The sequence below is a fragment of the Cervus elaphus genome, chromosome 14 (genome assembly GCF_910594005.1).
Source record: "Cervus elaphus chromosome 14, mCerEla1.1, whole genome shotgun sequence".
Taxonomy (NCBI): Eukaryota; Metazoa; Chordata; class Mammalia; order Artiodactyla; family Cervidae; genus Cervus; species Cervus elaphus.
The window spans coordinates 14886494-14907382 of record NC_057828.1 but is presented as its reverse complement, the minus strand read 5'-3'; the positions used below and the strand labels follow the sequence as shown (position 1 = coordinate 14907382).

Below are 20889 nucleotides of genomic sequence, written 5' to 3'. Positions count from 1 at the left end.
TGAAGTTAAATGTTGAATATGGTCTCTACATTAATAGTGACTCACTTTCTTTACATTTAAATTTTACTTGAATATAATTTGCTTGTATTATAATGACCATACCATCAGTAAGCTTGACAAATGTTTCCAAAGTTAACACATTCATGGAGCCAGCACCCAAAGTGACTCAGTCTCAGCCACACCAGTGTATGTGACTAAATGCATGACAGTGAAAAGACTAGGAAAGGATGTCCGCTGTCCTCAAGGGCTTTTTTCCCCCAAAGAGTTTTTGCTAGTTGCCTCTGCTGCTTTTTTTTTTTAATTTAGCTTTTTGGAGGGGGAAGGTATGCATGAGGCTTCTGTAATCTTAGTTCCCCCACCCAGGGGTGGAACCTGTGCTCCTTACATTGGAAGCAGAGTCTTAACCACAGGACTGCCAGGGAGTCCTCTATTTTAACCTTTTTTTAAAAAAGCCTTTAAACTGAATGCCAGGAATCCTATTGTATTCCAAGTGAAATGCATTCTCTGTGCATTTTACCATGGTAAAATCTCAGATTATGAAGAAAATATAATATGATTAAAGTGAACATTGTTTAGCAGGATTTCTTTAGAAATGTTTCTGTTGTTGTGGTAGTGGTTTTTCTTATTATGGATTTGTGTAATTTTCCTGATACTTATCAAATTTTCTTCACTTAAGTACAGCTAGAATAAAATCTTCATGAATTACTAGCTGTTTTGAAATTTACACTTGTAGCTTTCTATAAAGAAAAATGTTTTAATTTTTTATTATTTTTATAAATAATTTTTATAAACTATAACTAATAATAAATAATATATAAATATATATAATAAATAATTTATTATTATTTAATTAATAAAAATTAAAAGCATTAATTTTTAATGTTTAAAGAAAATTTAGTGTGAATATGATTGAAACTATTGCAGTAAAGATAGACAACTTTTGAAGTCTGTTAAGCACTTCAGAGGTGTCTGTTCTTGAGTATATAATTGATGTACTTCAGTCCTTAGCATGTTTCCTTATATATATTACATTATTTGTAATTACTTGAGATTTGTTATTCAGCTTTTAAGAAATTTTCAACCACTCTTAAATTTAACAAATCTCATGTTTGTAAATGGATTATTTTCCCTGAATATTTTAAAGATGTTTAATTTTAAATATTTGTGTTTTTTAAAGATGCACTCAAAGTAACACTGTTTACATCTTTCTAATGTGAGATTATGTATTACTTATTCATTTTGAGATTCTTTAAGGGTAAAAAGATTGACTTGATTTTAAAACTGGTAATGATATTTCTGAGAATATTAAAATTGTCAGCAATTAAGTAAATCATTGAATATTTGAAAAATCTTACATACTTAAAATAACTAATGAATAGTAACAATTTAAGTATATTTTCAACTAAAGATTTCTCTTACCAACTCACAACCAGAAACATAAATGGTAAGGTGCTTGTTTGTTTTAACTCATAGCATGTTCCATGACTGAGGGAGAGATAGACATGGAATTTTTTTTGCAGTAATTAAACAAAAGTGTTTATTGTGCAAAGGAATTTTAACACATCCATTTTTATTCTTTTAAAGGAAGGTGCATCCGCCCGGAAGACGCAAACTCCTGCAGCACAACCTGTACCAAGGCCAGGTAAAAACAGAAAAGTTTTAGCTTTTTTCTGTTATCACGACTGACATTTCTGATACTGTGTAACGATTTGAAGGAATTAAATTTTACTTAAAATACTTCGAAACTAGTATCATATTTACTTGAGTAAATAGGTATAGTTGAGTTAAAGAAAATTTTTAAGAAAATATTTTTAAGATTTTAGGAAAATGTTTTAAAAAGCTCTTTATTACATACCCATTCTCTCATCAGTTTCTTGTTTGAGTTCCATGATAGTATGGTGGATGTGATGTTTGTCTTTTCCTATGGAAACATAGAACCGTAATTTTAATAGATTGATAAGCAGCTTTGATGTTTAGGTTTCAGATATCTGTATTATTGAGCATATTAGTTTCTATAATTTAAAAAATATATGTATTAATAAACAAGGCTAATATTGAAATTATTTTTTTAATTTAATCTTTTGATTTTTTTGGTTGCACTGCACAGCCTGTGGGATGTTAGTTCCCTGACCAGGGATTGAACCCAGGCCCTCAGCAGTAAGACCACAGGGTCCTAACCACTGGACCACCAGGGAGTTCCCTGAAGTTAATTTAAAAATATTTTCTTTCCTTTTCCTGATACCTAAAGAGATTGATCTTTATAAATGCATGTAGATACAGACACTATATTCATTTTCACTCTTTTGGGTTTGATTTACTGTTCATTTGTTCATTTTATTTTCGTGTTTAGCATAGTCTAGTATCAGTGCTGTTAAAAGTGGCTATTAGGAAAATGGTATTAATTGAAAAGGCACAGTCAAGAATTTTAACTGGTTGATCTTCCTTTTCAATTTGTTAGTGTCAGTAGTGCAGATTTGGATATCTTTTTATTCATAGTATGTTCACACATAGGCTAATTCTAAAATTATGTAATTATAAGTGTTCAGATTTTTGGAAGCACATAAAAAGCGTGATGTCAAGAGGGGTTATATTGGGATGGTGTTGTAGGCTCTTTGATTGTGTCTTGGATCCACCTGGATCTTGACACAACTAGTATTTTCTTTATTTCTTTTAATGACATAGGGTTGGTTTGAAATCTTTGTTAAATTTGGAGCACACTGGATATAATTTATATCAGATGATGGAACTATGGGACTATTTTTCAGTAGACAGGACCATGCCAAAAGCTGGTATGCGAGTACAAGGAAGAGCAATTAAATCCAGTTAAATATTATTTGAATGCCTTCCATGTGCTCAGTGCCAGAAACAAGAAGGAGCTAAAGGAGCTCCTTACAGGAAGGAAGAAAAAGTCAGGGAAATAGGAATGGTCAGGCTGACATGGACCCCAGGGATGCAGCTTGGAAGGAAGAGAGGAATATTGTAGAGGCAGTGGAATGATTGATGCAGAATTTTTTGTTTTCCCTTGGATGGGAAGGATGGTTAGTCTAAAGAAGATCACATGAGAAATTCAGAAATGGTATAAAAAGGAGCAAGTCACCACCTGAGGATGCTAACGCTGTTCTCTGCTGTGTATGAATAATTGTCTCCATTTCACATTTTCTCAAAATCACATGGCAAACAAGGGGGTAGGGGCGGTGCTGACACCCGCGTGGACCAGCTTGTGTGCGTGTGCCGTGGAATGGAGGGGCAGGGAAGGGGCTGCGTCCTCCCAGCTAGTTTGTAATCTTGGAGAAGGTCACGTGGGAAGCAGGGAGCTGTGGGTCTTTCCACCTCCTAATCTGTCATTCTTTTTCAGTTCTGCCAAGGTGCATCGGTGATTAAAATGACTGAAATAAATCTCCGAGAATATCTCATAATATAACAGATATTCTCATGCCCATCAATGTGAGGTCTCGTTTCACTCACTAATTGACCCCCATAGATCCACAATCCCTACCTATCATTCCAGAAGCAAAGATTTTAAGTTTTAATACTCACTAGTCAATAAGACTGACTTGAGTGGGTCTTAGCAGTTTGTCATCTTTGTCTTGACTCATGTATTTTTGTTTTGTCATACATTGACACGAACCAGCAATAGATTTACACGTATTCCCCATCCCGATCCCCCCTCCCACCTCCCTCTCCACCCGATTCCTCTGGGTCTTCCCAGTGCACCAGGCCCGAGCACTTGTCTCATGCATCCCACCTGGGCTGGTGACCTGTTTCACCATAGATAATACAGATGAATGGATAAGGAAGCTGTGGTACATATACACCATGGAATATTACTCAGCCGTTAAAAAGAATTCATTTGAACCAGTTCTTCTTACCTCTGGTGTCTTATATTAAAAATGTTTAACGTTTGGATGTGCCAAACTTTATCTTAAAACTGGCTGAAAACCTTTTTTCTTTGATATTTTCCCCACGAAGTCTTCACATTCTCCTGCTTCTTCACAAGTAAATGACACCACTATCAACTCTGTATCTTAAGTCCAAAACTTGAATTATTCTTTATTCTTCATATTTGCTTATTCTTCTCATCTAGTATGCCAGTGAGTTTTGTCAGATTTACCTTTTCTGTGTTCTGTATTTATCTATTCTCTCTTTATCTCCACTGCCACAACTCAAGTCTCAGCTGCCAGCACTTCTCTAGACTAGTGCATCTTGAAGTATTAGTCCCTGACATGTTTATTTCTGGTCCCTAACAAGATACAGATAGGAGTTGAGAGTGCAATACTGTTAACAGCATCCAGGTGCATGGCCAGTGTTCTAGTGTTCATTTTTATTGCATGTTATTCAGTCGGCCTTGGAAAGTTTACCCTTGCCTTAACCACACTTAATTTGGGCGGCACCGCTGTAGAATATTGTGATCATCCTGAGCTTGCTGCTTACACAGTTGTCCCACTCCCCCCGCCTTTTTTTTTTGGTTGTCCCCCTTTGATCTCTTAACTAAAATTACTGTTTTTCCCTTACAGAAAGTATAATGTGAAAATCAAATTATGTCACTTTCTGGCTTAAAAGTTACAGGGTTATCTAACAGAATTTAAATACAAGCTTAACGTCACCTAGAAAGCCTTTCATGAATTGGCTCCGACATATATTTTTAACCTCCTGCCCTGCTGCACCCTTCCTTTTTGCCTGTCTGCACATTTGCAGTTCCATAAGCACGACAGTTTCTTCCTGCCTTTGGCATTGGCCCACATTCCTACCTCTTATCTAGACTGTTCTTTCACTTGTTCTTTGCAAGTTTGCTCCTTTTTATCCTTCAAATCTCAGCTGAAATGCCATTTCCTTTGAGAGACTTTTTCTAAGCGTTCTGTCTAAAGGACACTTTAGTATCAGTGTACATTCATTTTGTTCCTTAATATTGTGTATTCAAATTTGTTTTTATGTGTTTATTTGCCTGTTTTGTTATGGTCTGGTTCCCCTCCTTTACTTGAACGGTCTTTGAGGGCAGGGATTATTTTTGTTTTATTTATCATTATAAAAATAAAAGCCTAGCAGAGTGCCCTGTACGTATGCTCTGAGTAATACTTCAGGAGAGGATAGAACTCTGTTTGGGAACAAGCACAGCAGCAGTAATCGCCTGTCCTCAGCGTGCCAGTGGTCAGCTACGGCGTTGCTGAAGGCAGTGGCCGTGGCTGCTGCAGCACGTTTAGCGTCAGCTATGGCCGAGAGGTTCAGTAAACAGTAAATATGCCCAGGATCTGGAGAAGAGCTTAACTTGCCTTGTTGTTCTTATGAATCTTACAACAGAATCAAGATGTAGAAATGACTGTCTCTGTTTCATGGCTGAGGACAGCTGGCGCTGAGCGGCGTTCATCTCAGTGTGCTGCGGGGTGGCGGGTGGGTGGGTGGTCATTGTCTGGAAAGTGGCAGAATGGAGACAGTCAAGCTCCGACTCCAGGCTCTTGCTTTCCCTCATGCTCCTCATGGACTCCGCGTTACTCCACGCTTCCCTCCTCCTGCCTTTAGATCAAGCTCATCCTTAGCATATTCATCATTGTGTGCCTGCCTTGGTCCTTAATTGTAGTTGTTATTTTTTTTTTTTTTACTAAACATCTAAAGTTTATTTTTAACATGTGAGCTTTTGAGCTTCTATATTTTGTCTTTTTCTAACTTGGTCTTCTCAGCCTTGATTTTGGTGAATCTTTCCTTATATTCCTGAGTCCATTATGGGCTTTCCTATTATATCTGATATTTCAGTCAAAGATTGCTCTGTTCTCCTTACTCATTCTCCTAGCCACTCCTGTCTCCAGTTTGTACATCTGTCTGTCCATCCCACCTTTCCTTTATCCCTCTGTCAAATTCCAAGTGTTTATTGAGATTGTATTATATTGCAGATGATAGTGTCTTGCTCTACATGTTGATGTATCCAGGAGTCCTGTTTCTAAAAATAATTTAAGAAAGTTTTAGTATCTGTTTCTCAGCAAAAAGAAAGATGAGAACACTTCGATAAATATGCATGTGAACTTGTGTTTGTATTTATCTTTGCTTTTTGTGGCTACAAGATCATACTTCTGGACTCCATAATGTTTTATCATAATCAAATAGCTAAAGGAGTACAAAGAACTAGTTAAAATGTAACATTTTACTGCCTCCATAATGTTTTATCACAATGAATAGCTATACAAAGGAGTACAAAGTACTAGTTAAAATGTAGCATTTTACTGCCTCCATAATGTTTTATCACAATGAAATAGCTATTCAAAGGAGAACAAAGTACTAGTTAAAATGTAGCATTTTACTGCTTTTGAAATAGAACATATTCCAAAGATGTGTGTACTTTCCTTTAGAAGTGGTATGTCTAAGAACTGATGTTGAATTAGAATTTTAAATTGTTGACTTTTTATTTTTTGTGATTTAAAAAATTAATTTTAGCACAGCACATGACACATAGAAGGCAGTCAGTAAAAATTTATTGTATGAATAAATACTGAAAATTGAACATGCAGCACTATCTTAAAATTCATTCATCTTGAACTAGACTGATGTTACCATTATTATGCCAACAAATGTTTTTACTTATTATAAAGTCCATTGCATATATAAATAATGAAGAGATATGAATATTCATGTTTTTATAATATACAAAATTATTGATAATATGGGCAGTTCCAGAAAAAAGACCTTCACATGACTCATTGCTAATAAAACAAACCAAAAAATTTGAAAAGAGAGATAAAGATAAATATTATATTTTAGGTCTTAGTTACTGGGGTACCATCTTTGTTTTTCCTCCACAGAGATTAATTACATTCCCCTCTCGCAGCCCTTCTCCCAGTGTTACATCCTCTTGTAGTACTCTGTGTTTTTATATTTATCACAGAGTAATCTATTAATTCAGAAATCATTTATTTGCCTCCTTTTCTGGACCCTAACATCTATGAATGTAGATTCAAAGCGCCTAGCAATGCTGTATATCCACTTTGCTTATAGCTCCTGATTGTTGAACTGCTGAGGCATTATAGTGATTTTCTGAAGCAGAGAAATAGCTTCATGTTATTTAAGAAACTTGCAGTACATTAAAAAATTTTTTAATGAGTCATATGTAAATACAAATATTGTTGGACTTACTTGCTTTGTAAGTTTGAAAATAAGAATGTGATTTTTTATAACACTCAGATATTTGTATTTTTTTTTCTTTCTTACAGTTTCTCAAGCCAGACCTCCCCCAAATCAGAAGAAAGGTAAGGTTGTGCATGTGACTCTAAACTTGCTTTAAAAAGTAAGCTCTTGCTTACAAAGCCAGGGCTGATGGCCTTCCCATGCAGTTGCAGCAGGTGTTTGTGTTTGGTGTCCATTCTGAGTGGTTCGTGCTCAGGCTGTCCTGATCATTAACTAGTCTGAATGTCACTGCTGCTTAAAATGTCTTTTAGTTCAAAAGAGTGAAAATTACAAATTTGCAGGCTTTTACTTTTTAATTAGAGTAACTATAATTCTTTTTAATAACCTATTTGATACCTTGAAAATTCTTTCTTTATAGGATCTCGGACACCCATTATCATCATTCCTGCAGCTACCACCTCTTTAATAACCATGCTTAATGCAAAGGACCTTCTCCAGGACCTGAAGTAAGTAGTTTGCTAAACTGCTCTTCTTCTAGGGCATGGAGCTTTTGTTGAGAATTACTAGTTACTGATTCAGTATTTCTTATTTTGAGAAAACAAACGTTCAATTTCAGTGCTGTTGGCTTTGCAGATAGTCTCAAATATAATTTTCAAAAACAGAATATATTCTATCTGAATCCTTTAGGGAAAACTGTAGAAACTCTGACTAAAGTCTTAATGAGACAGGTTATCATTTAATTTTTAACATGAATTATTTTGCTTTGGCTAGAGATCTAAAACAAATTCAGGTTTTCTTCTCCCCATTTCCAAGTTCCAGTAAAGAACCAGAAAAGTAAAACATACTTTAGATTAATAGATGTGTATACCCTAGAGGGAGGAGGAGGGACCGTAGTTTTTTTTTTTTTTTTTTAATTATATGACATTTTTATTTTAGGCTGCAAAAACAAAAATGAGCAAACAAACAACAAAAAACTTGAAAGTCTTGTCAAATGATGTAAATTCATCCTTTCCAGGGAAGCAGAAGGTAGATAGATCAGTGTAGGTTATCCTCAAGGCCACATACATCCTGCTTCACTGCTACTTGCAGTCTTGCTGGATTTTGATCCTTCTTTGAGTTATAGCCTGGATCATTTTCGTCATCTCCTTCTTCTTCCCCTTCCTCATCTGCTTCTTCACCTTCTTCATCATAATCATCGTCATCTTCAGTAGCTTCTCCAGTAAAGTATAACACTGATCTTTGGATTACATGCTCATGTAATAAGTGACCAATTTCAAAGTCTGCAGTGAGGATAGTTTCAGAATCATCATCCAGATCTCCACTCTCAGGAACTTCAGGAGGGGCAAAAAAAATTAAAGAAAGAAACTGTTTTGGTCACAGTACGAACTGTCCCACGTGGGTCCCTTGTGTTTCTGCTTCTTCTTAATCGTTTTCAAAGTGACATTCTTCCCTTTTTTCCAATCTATCTGGCACCCTGTACAACCCATAATTTCTGGTCCATCAAAAGAAAAGGGATCACATTAATCTGGTTCTGACCTCATCCTCTGTGTCTTTGTCAGCACTTCATTTGTGAAATATTCATTGTGAAATTCTAAGACAAAACTTACAGGTTGATCAGCATCCTTAATATCACTTTAATATGTTTCAAGTGCTTTAGAATAGGTTCATCATGTTCCTGAACCACATCACTGAGCAAGTCAACATTCTTAAAAACGGACAACCAAAACTCAGGAATTCCCTTGGGATCTTCTTTTTCTTTATCCTTTTTCTCATTGTCAATCCTGGCCTTTTCTTTTAGCTCCTCCAAAGTTTCATCTTCGTCATCTGGTTTCCATTCGTATTATTCTTCTGTAGGTTCATAAATGGCATTAATGATCTCACATTGCTTATCAAACAGGGGCTGATAAAGAACAGCACACTTTCTTTCAAGGTCATGAACTTCCTCATAGAATTTGGCTTCTATTTGTGCACATTTAACTTGAAGGTTTTTGAGAGCATTCACTCGTCTTATAACTACCCTAGGCAAGCTTTCAATGTATCCTGTTGGTGTTTCTACCAGACGATCAAGTCTTTCTTGAAGGGCTGCAAGAATCTGAGGATTTTGCATCATTTGAACAGTCAGCTGATGCGCTTTGATTTTTGTTTCTTCACCAGTTTCTTCTTCTTCTTCTTCTTCAACATCATCCAAATCTTGATCAAGTTCAGACTGTTCTTTGTTGTCGATGTCTGCCGTGTTGTACAAATGCCAAATATCGGTGGCTAGCACAGGGAGCCAGGCAACCTGAGCTGCGCAGGCAGTGACTCAGGGCGGCGGGAGGAGCAAGAGGCGGCGCCTCGAGCACATGGCGCTAGAAAAGGGAACCATAGTTTAACCTAGACATTAATAAAGTTGGTTGAAGAAGCAAAGAGGGAACCTATATCCTGTGTTAAAATTTGCAGATGCTTAACTTTCTCAGTAAAATAACGATGGCAGTTCTTAAACAAAAACAACCTTCAAAAAGAAAATCATGCTGCTTCTAGATAACTTACAACTAATTTAAAATGAGTAGCAAAATAAGTTGTAATACTTACTGACTCTAGGTTTTAATAGATGCAGAATTGAATTTTAAGTGCCTATGACTTAAATAGCTGAATAAAAATCCTATGTAACTGGCATGTGCAAGTGTATCTGTATAGTATTTTTTCTTTAATACTTATGAGTGAAATTTTCAATGACCTTTTTTCCAATAACAATATGGAAAGAAGGAATTTTTAGGTTTTATTTCCTCATATTAGGCTTTTTTTTCGTGGAGTTTAATATTGAGACAGTGCTGTTGATTACTAAATAATCTACAGTTCCTCAAGTAGTCTACAGCTGGGCAAATATGAAATATAATTGTTTTTGCCCACCTCTTGAAATAGATTTGATAATAATTAAAATATTAAAAGTAGTAAGTAGTGCATAGAAGTCACAAACTAAATTTTAGCACCTTTTTCCTTAGCCTTCCTACCAAGAAAGCAAACAATTTTAACAGATTACCTTCTTTGGATAGATCATGCCTTATTTTTCTTCTAAGTTTAAAACACTCCCTTCATTGTTTAACACCTCATTGCAACTGACATCTCCCCTACAGCTTGAGTCAGCTTGAGGCTTTGCTATGTAATTAATGCATAATTGAAACCTCCTCCACACAATTATAGTACTGGCTGTATCCCATAGCTCATGTTGGCATAGATTCTGTTTGGTTTCATGTAAAACTGAGGATTCTTCAGTTTTCTAGCCCTTCAATAAGTAAATGAAATGAGACAAAATAAATCCTGCCCTCACCTTTAACATTCTGAGTAACAAGATCAAGGTTCTATTATGGAAGTATTAAGAAGAGCTTTGACATTTATAAACATGATCTTGAGGGACCGTGAGCTTATTTAAAATAAACTGGTTGGATGGGGCTTGTGATTCTGGCCATGATGGTCCTCGCATAGGGCAGAGTTGCAACGAGAAGAGATTACACAGAGGGAGTGCCCCAGAGATAGACCTCGAGTTCCCCTTGCATCAGTCAGACAGTGTTCAGCATATGTATATGGGGGACTACTTAAGGCCTGGGGAAGAGCTGCCAGGAGAGCAGATGGAAGCTCCCACTGGACCATGAATGCTTCATGTACCCAGCTGCCACAGCAGTGCAGAAGGGTTCAACCACTTTGGAAAACCGTATAGGAATTGATTTATTACATTGAAGATGTTATTGCACCATTTTCTATAATAGCTTACTTTTTTGATGATCAGAGGTCAGCTGTGATAATCAGTACTTGGAAGGATATCTGCTTTCTCTTGTTAAAGGTCATTGTAAATTTGTTTATCTGCTATACCTAGGTGTAGATTTCTTACATATCCCTCTTTGGGATTCATCAGAATTGAATCTGTGAATTTGTGTTTTTCATCAGTTCACAAAGTCTTGGCTCTTTAGACATTATCTCTATGTCCCCCCACTTCTTCTCCCCTTTTTTTTCTCTCTTCTTTCTGGGATTTAAATGAGACATACTATAGACTTTCTCATTTCATCATCTATGTCTGTTATGCAGTTCTGCTTTCCTTCTGTTTCTCTGTCACCTGAATTCTTGATTATTTCTGAAGGTTTAACTTCTAGTTGTCTGTTCCTTTGGCTATCTCCTAGTGTGATGTTGTCTGTTCATTTCATTTTAAAATTCAGATGTCTCATTGTTTCATTTTTAGAGGTTCTGTTTAGTTCTTTTTCAAATCTTTGGTGCTCCTTCCCTTCCCCTTGCCTTTTTTCAATAATTTCTTTTTTCCTCTACATACTTGCAGGCTTGTTTCACAAGTTTTGGTCTTTGATAGCTGCACTGTTGGAAGTCCTTACTAATTGCTTTCTTTTATCTGTTGTTTCATTCATGATATCTCGTTTCCTTGTGTTTTAGGGATTTTTCTTTTTAACTGTTCATTTAGTGGTTTTTTTTGTTTTCATTTTGTAATTTCTATTTGTTCTCCTTGGAATTTTTTCTTGTAGAAATTCTTTGAGTTCCAGAATGAAGATTTGCTCCCCACCCCCCCACCCCCCCAAAGAGGTTTTATTTCTTTTCGTCCATAGTTGGTATTTTCACATTATTTCTTGGTCCCAGGGCTCCTGGACAGGGCTGATCCTTGCGGGGGCCTCTGGGTTGGGATCCCTGTGCAGTACTTGGTGGGGGAGTGGGGACAGTTGGAGGGAGCGGGGGCCAGTTTTGTCTCAAGCACTCAGAACTCCACTGTTCTGCCAGGGCCTCAGTGTCCCCACTGGACCCATGGGAGAGGCCAGGATATGTGGTCTGAGGGTCCTTGGGAAATCCACAAGACCTAAAATATTTTGGGACTGTGGCCTGACCACCTTTCAGCATCCCCCCCCCCCCCCGCCCCCACTCCTCTGAACAAAGTATTTTCCTTAACTAAAACTGCCTGAAATTTCTGTGGATACAGAAACCACAGACTGATTGGCAGAAAAAAGAGAAGTGGGGTAGATGTAACCGGAAATTACTCAGGGCCAGTTCCCCTCCCTGCCTGCTTTTCCTTGTCCCCCTAACCTAACAGCTTGGCCCAGAAGTCTGCTGGGAAACCTGATGCCTGGAGCTGCCCTGGTGGGGACCCCCACCCCACGTGCCTCTGGCTATGGCCTTCACCCCTTTCCCCCAGACTCTTAACTGGTAGCACTCTGATATGTAGAAAAACAAGACAAAAAACAGAAAAACCCGAAAACCCAGATAGGTCAGTGATGTGGGAAGACAGCCCGCACGGGTGTCTCAGTAGCCTGCCTCCTCCAGTAGTAGAGGGGGCACTCTGAGGGCTCCCCTGGGCCTGGCCCTCTCCTGCAGTTGCTGGAGCCCCATCGGCCACTGGGGCATGAGGGCAGTACTTGGGGTCGTATATCTGCCGGCCCAGGCCAAAGACCTGACCACTCTGGTTGGCACCCTGCATGTAGCCCACCTGCAGGGACATGGAGGAATTGTCACATTTGTCTGTCCCCAGCTTTGTGTTGTAAATGTGCTGCCGGGTCCCTGGAGCTGTCGTGCCCACCTGGCTGTCACACTTGTTGGTGCCCATCTGGAGGCTGATGGTCAAGTGGTCCCAGGGGGGCAGGATATGGTTTTCGGGGTCGTACAGATGCCATCTGGTGCTGGAAGCGGTCATGCCCGACTGGCTGGCACATGTGTCGGTGTCCATCAAGAACCCAGTGACGCTGGCCCACCTTCATGGTGGCATCGTCAGAGTCTCACCCCTGCTTCTCCGAGTTTTTGATGCCAGTGTCCGTGTGCTCTGCATCACTTTGTCTTGGCCTTCCTGGCCAGGGCAAGAAAGAGGCACCTGCATCAAGTTCCCACTTTCAGACAGTTTGTCAGCCTCAAACAGGTTGACGGGGTTCATGCCGTAGCTGACCGTGACCTTGATGAAGTTGGAGAGGTTTTCTGGCTGCTGCCACTTCTGCATGGCGCAGTTGGTCTTAGGGATTGAGCCCAGCTGCAGTTTATTCATGAGTGTGTCCAGGATGATCCAGTCCTTCAGACCCTTCTGGAAGTCCAGGCTGATGGAGAGGCTGGTCAGTCCTCAATTCAGCTTCGGAGCTCCACCTCCTCCTGAGGGTCGTTTTTGGACTGAAGCCGGTTCTTGACCTCGGCTGAGAGCCTGTGCGAGGGCCCCTTGTTGAACTGCGTGGAGTTCATGGCTGGCGGGCGAAGATCTGCTTTTGTGTCTGATAAGCACCTGGCGACATAGCCAATCCAACATCTATAGCTTCACATTAAATTCTCGGTTTGAGGTTTTTTTAACACCAGATATTGCTAATTATTTTTTTCCCCACAAACTTCAACTTATTTTATTTAGGAGAAAGGAAAGCTGTATTTTTAATCGGGAAATATTGATTAAATTGTTCATTTTTCAAAATAATACAGACTTCAAATCTGGAACTTGTCTAATTATATCCTCTCATTTGCATTTTATATTATACTAAGGAAATTATTTTAGAGATTTGTATTTGTTTAACAAATTTGTTAAACAGTGACTTTAGTCATATTACCCATGTTCCTTCACAGTCATAGAATGTTAAGTGAAATACCTAAATCAAATGATGGTAGAGTCAGTGGATGTCAGAATATTTCTCCAGATTGCACATATCCATCCAGGTAATTATGCAGTTCCGGTTGTTTTTGTTACATAACTTTTTGTGTTAAGTATTAAAAACCAACTTAAAGTAGCTTTATTGTAAAAATAATTGGCTCAACATAACTGAAAAAACAAGACCAGGAGCTGACTGTGGCTCAGATCATGAATTCCTTATTTCCAAATTGAGACTGAAATTGAGGGAAGAGGAGAAAACCACTAGACCATTCAGGTATGACCTAAGCCAAATCCCTTATGACTATACAGTGGAAGTGAGAAATAGATTTAAGGGACTAGATCTGATAGACAATGAGTGCCTGATGAACTATGGACGGAGGTTTGTGACATTGTACAGGACACAGGAATCAAGACCATCCCCAAGAAAAAGAAATGCAAAAAAGCAAAATGGCTGTCTGAGGAGGCCTTACAGATAGCTATGAAAAGAAGGGAAGTGAAAAGCAGAGGAGAAAAGGAAAGATATTCCCATTTGAATGCAGAGTTCCAAAGAATACCAAGGAGAGATAAGAAAGCCTTCCTCAGCGATCAGTGCAAAGAAATAGAGGAAAACAACAGAATGGGAAAGACTAGAGATCTCATCACGAAAATTAGAGCTATCAGGGGAACATTTCATGCAAAGATGGGCTCAATAAAGGACAGAAACGGTATGGACCTAACAGAAGCAGAAGATATTAAGAAGAGGGGTCAAGAATACACAGAAGAAATGGACAAAAAAGATCTTCACGACCCCGATAATAACGAAGATGTGATCACTCACACTCACCTAGAGCCAGAAATCCTGGAATGTGAAGTCAGGTGGGCCTTAGGAAGCATCACTAAGAACAAAGCTAGTGGATGTGATAGAATTCCAGTTGAGCTATTTCAAATCCTGAAAGATGATGCTGTGAAAGTGCTGCACTCAATATGCCAGCAAATTTGGAAAACTCAGCAGTGGTCACAAGACTGGAAAAGGTCAGTTTTCATTCCTATTCCAAAGAAAGGCAATGCCAAAGAATGCTCAAACATTTGCACTCATCTCACACAATAGTAAAGTAATGCTCAAAATTCTCCAAGCCAGGCTTCAACAATATGTGAACCATGAACTTCCAGATGTTCAAGCTGAATTTAGAAAAGGCAGAGGAACCAGAGATCAAATTGCCAACATCCGCTGGATCATTGAAAAAGCAAGAGAGTTCCAGAAAAACATCTATTTCTGCTTTATTGACTATACCAAAGTCTTTGACTGTGTGGATCACAATAAACTGTGGAAAATTCTTCAAGAAACGGGAATACCAGACCACCTGACCTGCCTCTTGAGAAACCTGTATACAGGTCAGGAAGCAACAGTAAGAACTGGACATGGAACAACAGACTGGTTCCAAGTAGGAAAAGGAGTACGTCAAGGCTGCATATTGTCACCCTGCTTATTTAACTTACATGCAGAGTACATCATGAGAAACCCTGGGCTGGAGGAAGCACAAGCTGGAATCAAGATTGCCAGGAGAAATATCAATAACCTCACATATGCAGACACCACCCTTATGGCAGAAATTGAAAGAGGAGAGTGAAAAAGTTGGCTTAAAGCTCAGCATTCAGAAAACTAAGATCGTGGCATCTGGTCCCATCACTTCATGGCAAATAGATGGGGAAACAGTGGAGACAGTGGCTGACTTTCTTTTTTGGGAGCTCCAAAATCACTGCAGATGGTGACTGCAGCCATGAAATTAAAAGACGCTTACTCCTTGGAAGGAAAGTTATGACCAACCTAGAGAGCATATTGAAAAGCAGAAACATTACTTTGCCAACAAAGGTCCGTCTAGTCAAGGCTATGGTTTTTCCAGTGGTCATGTATGGATGTGAGAGTTGGACTATAAAGAAAGCTGAGTGCCTAAGAATTGATACTTTTGAACTGTGGTGTTGGCAAAGACTCTTGAGAGTCCCTTGGACTGCAAGGAGATCCAACTAGTCCATCCTAAAGATCAGTCCTGGGTGTTCACTGGAAGGACTGATGTCAAAGCTGAATCTCCAATACTTTGGCCACGTAATGTGAAAAGCTAACTCATTTGAAAAGACCCTGATGCTGGGAAAGATTGAGGGCAGGAGGAGAAGGGGACGACAGAGGATGAGATGGTTGGATGGCATCACCGACACAATGGACATGTGTTTGGGTGGACTCCGGGAGTTGGTGATGGACAGGGAGGCCTGGCGTGCTGCGGTTAATGGGGTTGCAAAGAGTTGGACACCTGTGAGAGACTGAACTGAACTGAACTGAAAAGTCCTGGCTTCTGACACAGTTGAATTCAGTGTTAAATGAAATAAGCATGAGTTGGTGTCTCCATCTCTTAGGCAGGTTCTCCTTCTTCAGGAGCAAAGATGACTTATCAGAAACTCCCAAGTTACCAGTCACCACAAAGAGACAGTGCTCATTTCCCAATAATTCCAGCAAAAATCCTGGGATTAAATCCTATTTGCCTGGCTTGTACAGTGTAACAGGTGTATTTCTGAACCAACCACTGTGGTCAGGGTTAATTTTTGCTTTAAATCCAAGTGAGGTCCAATTTACAATTCTGAGATTTGATTTTTCTTGCAATTGTCAGGGTGTTGGTCAGGGCTGAGTTGAGGTTAGGAAAACGGGTGGGCAGTAGGTTTATTTCTGGTTTACATTATACTGAACCCCCAGAGTCCTAACTTTATGAAAGAAGGAATTTCTGTTAGATTCTCTACTTTGAGCAGAATATGGGCTTTGTCTCCTCTTCCGAGAGTCTAGTGAAATAAAGTAAAAGACAAAACTTAATTAGTTTGCCACTGCCTTCCATGGGTTGAAGTCTGCAGTGTTATCCTGACCTTTTTGAGTCCATTCTTAACTCAGTTCTCTGGCCCAAGAATTCTTTACTTCTTGCTAGCTAGCTCAGAGATGCCTTTAGAATGTTCTTTATAATTTATTCCACATTGAAAAACTTTGACAGTTTCTTTTAAACATACCCTGCGATCCAACCGTTCCACTCATAGGTATTTATGTAAGAGAATGAAATGAAAACATATGTCTATAAAAAGGCTTATACCAGAGTGTTTATAGTAGCTTTATTTGTAATAACCCCAATTTTGGAACCTCCCAAATGTACCACAGGAGAATGTATAAACAGATTGTGTCAGATTCATACAATAGAATTTTGCTCAACAGTAAAAAAGAATGAACTACCAGTATGCCCCCCAGCATGGATAAATGTCAGAAACATTGAATCGAATGAAAGAACCCGGGCATGGAAGAGTACATTCCTGTGTGATTCCACATATCTGAATTCCTAGAAGTCACCTGTGGTGATGCAAAGCAGAGTTGTGTGGTTGCCTGTTGGGGGAGAAGTGTAGGGATTACTGAAGGGTGCAGGAGGAAATTTCTCTTGTTTGTTGCACATGTTCTGTGTCTTGTGGGCGTGGTGGTTACCGTGTGGAAAGGGGTATTTGGTGACACTCTTTGATGGATTGAATCACCTATCTATATCTAGCCACATCAGCTCCATTTCAAGTGATCTTTGATTTATAGTAAAAATTTCCTTCTTATTAGCATTTGAGAAATCAAGGATTAGTGTGGTTGTGTATGGAACCATCGGGAATGCTCAGTGTCACACTCTCACACACTAATTGTGTCTGAGTGTGAGATTCACGCACACCAACTTCTCATGTAAGTGAGCTTGACTTCTGTTTGGCATGCAAAGGAAAGACCCATATTCGGTACATGCAGAGTGAGCATATATTTAAAATAATGTTTTTGGTTTAAAACTATCATTTTAAAAGTAATTTCAAAGTACAGTTTCTTTTCTCACTTAATGATTGTTGTGGAATCATTTTGTCTCCTGTTTTTGAAAGATTTGTTCCATCAGATGAAAAGAAGAAACAAGGCTGCCAGCGAGAAAATGAAACTCTAATTCAGAGAAGAAAAGACCAGATGCAGCCAGGCGGCACGGCCATTAGTGTCACAGTTCCTTACAGAGTAGTCGACCAGCCCCTTAAACTGATGCCTCAGGACTGGTGAGTTAGTCGGTGCTTTTACAGAGTCCTTCACTTTTTGTGTAATTAACAAATACTAGATTTTATCATGAATTCTAGATATTCTATCCTTGAAACCTGTGTTAGTGTCTAATTTAGTCATCAATAATGTTAGCATTCTAGTATCAAGTAAGTATAATTTGGACGTCTGTAAGAAGAAGCATAAACTTGTGGAAAACAGTCCACTTGTCCAGTTATTCTGGATCAGCTTTTGGAACAAAATTTTCAAGTAGACTAGTGTTGTTTTAGAGGGCCTATATTTTAGATTTTTGATTTGGAGAATTCAGATTTTCCTTGGTAAAGAAACAATAAGTGAAAGCATTGTTACTTTTATTGTGAGGGAATAATTTAATGAAAATAATAACATCATCATCCCAGTCAGTTCTTTTATTGAATTAAAATATCCTTTAATAAAATATTGAGCTATTTATAATATAAAGTGCCTGTATATTCAGGTACATGATTTACCTTAAATTATTTCATTAATCTAAGCAGAATAAAAATACACAGTCTGAGTGTGCATCTCTCTGATACAGAGTGTAACACATTGACTCATAAGCTGAAATTTACCTTTGACATACTCGTTAGTCTTCAGATATTAGAAAATCAAGCCAGTGAGAAGACTAGTATGTTAAAATTTTAGTGAAGAATCAAGGGCTCTCATATTAGTATTCTGTCCTAGTACCTAACAGAGATACTTTGAGTTATATATGAAGTGTAAGATGAGAATTTCAGGTATGTTTAAAACTTGTAATAAGTAGAAAGTTATGTCATCTGTATGTTTGCACATATTTGCAGAAAGCAGTCATACAGTGTGTGCAAGTGCCATCACTGCATTGTACTGCTTTCGTATATTAGCTTGGGCCCTGGCCATTGGTGTCATAACGTAGGGAAGGTGTTTTCCTTACCTTTCTTCTTCTCTTCTCTGTTAATTGTCCTTTCAGGAATTCACTGGGAGTGGTATTTTTATTGTACTGCTCCCCTGCTAACCCTGTGAGACACTGAAGGGTCTGGGTGACCTCTGTCTGACAGACTCCCTTTTGTCTGGCAGGCACCTTTGTCCTTCAGCTAGTGTGTGCTGCAAGTTACGTCGTAAAATTAAGAGGCCATTTAATAATGTGCTCCATTCTCAAAGATGGTTTAGGCAGTGTGGAGCATATATCCTATGAAATTTTTAATTTAAGATTTAATTTTAACCTTAAGAGATTTTGAGCTGTTAAGAATTTTAAGCTTTGGTTTTTCACAGTAACTTTGTTGCTGTAGGTCTTTAACTTGAAGGTAATCTTGGCTGAATATTCTGTTGGATGCTTAGAGTCTCCATCTAATGCAGTGATTATCACAGTATGGTCTGTGGTCCTGTGGGCATTTCCAAGGGCCCTTTAAGGGAATCATGAGGTCAAAACTGTTTTCTAGTATAACAGTGAGCTGGCTGTTGTCATGATTTATCAGTCCCCATATAGGACAGTAGTGTAACAGTGAGCTGGCTGTTGTCATGATTTATCAGTCCCCGCATAGGACAGTAGTGTAACAGTGAGCTGGCTGTTGTCATGATTTATCAGTCCCCGCATAGGACAGTAGTGTAACAGTGAGCTGGCTGTTGTCATGATTTATCAGTCCCCGCATAGGACAGTAGTGTAACAGTGAGCTGGCTGTTGTCATGATTTATCAGTCCCCGCATAGGACAGTAGTGTAACAGTGAGCTGGCTGTTGTCATGATTTATCAGTCCCCGCATAGGACAGTAGTGTAACAGTGAGCTGGCTGTTGTCATGATTTATCAGTCCCCGCATAGGACAGTAGTGTAACAGTGAGCTGGCTGTTGTCATGATTTATCAGTCCCCGCATAGGACAGTAGTGTAACAGTGAGCTGGCTGTTGTCATGATTTATCAGTCCCCGCATAGGACAGTAGTGTAACAGTGAGCTGGCTGTTGTCATGATTTATCAGTCCCCGCATAGGACAGTAGTGTAACAGTGAGCTGGCTGTTGTCATGATTTATCAGTCCCCGCATAGGACAGTAGTGTAACAGTGAGCTGGCTGTTGTCATGATTTATCAGTCCCCGCATAGGACAGTAGTGTAACAGTGAGCTGGCTGTTGTCATGATTTATCAGTCCCCGCATAGGACAGTAGTGTAACAGTGAGCTGGCTGTTGTCATGATTTATCAGTCCCCGCATAGGACAGTAGTGTAACAGTGAGCTGGCTGTTGTCATGATTTATCAGTCCCCGCATAGGACAGTAGTGTAACAGTGAGCTGGCTGTTGTCATGATTTATCAGTCCCCGCATAGGACAGTAGTGTAACAGTGAGCTGGCTGTTGTCATGATTTATCAGTCCCCGCATAGGACAGTAGTGTAACAGTGAGCTGGCTGTTGTCATGATTTATCAGTCCCCGCATAGGACAGTAGTGTAACAGTGAGCTGGCTGTTGTCATGATTTATCAGTCCCCGCATAGGACAGTAGTGTAACAGTGAGCTGGCTGTTGTCATGATTTATCAGTCCCCGCATAGGACAGTAGTGTAACAGTGAGCTGGCTGTTGTCATGATTTATCAGTCCCCGCATAGGACAGTAGTGTAACAGTGAGCTGGCTGTTGTCATGATTTATCAGTCCCCGCATAGGACAGTAGTGTAACAGTGAGCTGGCTGTTGTCATGATTTATCAGTCCCCGCATAGGACAGTAGTGTAACAGTGAGCTGGCTGTTGTCATGATTTATCAGTCCCCGCATAGGACAGTAGTGTAACAGTGAGCTGGCTGTTGTCATGATTTATCAGTCCCCGCATAGGACAGTAGTGTAACAGTGAGCTGGCTGTTGTCATGATTTATCAGTCCCCGCATAGGACAGTAGTGTAACAGTGAGCTGGCTGTTGTCATGATTTATCAGTCCCCGCATAGGACAGTAGTGTAACAGTGAGCTGGCTGTTGTCATGATTTATCAGTCCCCGCATAGGACAGTAGCGTGACTGGTGCACAAGGTCAGTCATTGGCTCCCCTCTCTCTCTCTTCCTACCCTCCTCTTCTCCACACTCCTCCCCCCTCCCCACTTCCTGCCTCCTGGTCTCACGCATACTCTGCTGTTCTGTCAAATGGGGTAATAGATTACCTCACAGGAGTGTTTTGAAGA

The 20889-nt window shown here is 39.3% G+C and overlaps 1 protein-coding gene and 2 pseudogenes across 1 annotated transcript in view; 1 reads left to right on the top strand and 2 right to left on the bottom strand.

Annotated features, from left to right (window-relative positions):
• CDC73 (cell division cycle 73) overlaps positions 1-20889 on the top strand; it is a 98223-nt gene that overhangs the window by 63118 nt on the left and 14216 nt on the right. Inside the window, exons 11-14 of the mRNA XM_043922986.1 lie at positions 1585-1642; positions 7194-7229; positions 7526-7613; positions 17591-17752. Of these exons, the coding sequence (XP_043778921.1) occupies positions 1585-1642; positions 7194-7229; positions 7526-7613; positions 17591-17752 (344 nt within the window). The remainder of the gene's footprint in view (positions 1-1584; positions 1643-7193; positions 7230-7525; positions 7614-17590; positions 17753-20889) is intronic.
• Positions 8143-11976, bottom strand: LOC122707598 (annotated as a pseudogene).
• LOC122707504 lies at positions 12376-13293 on the bottom strand (annotated as a pseudogene).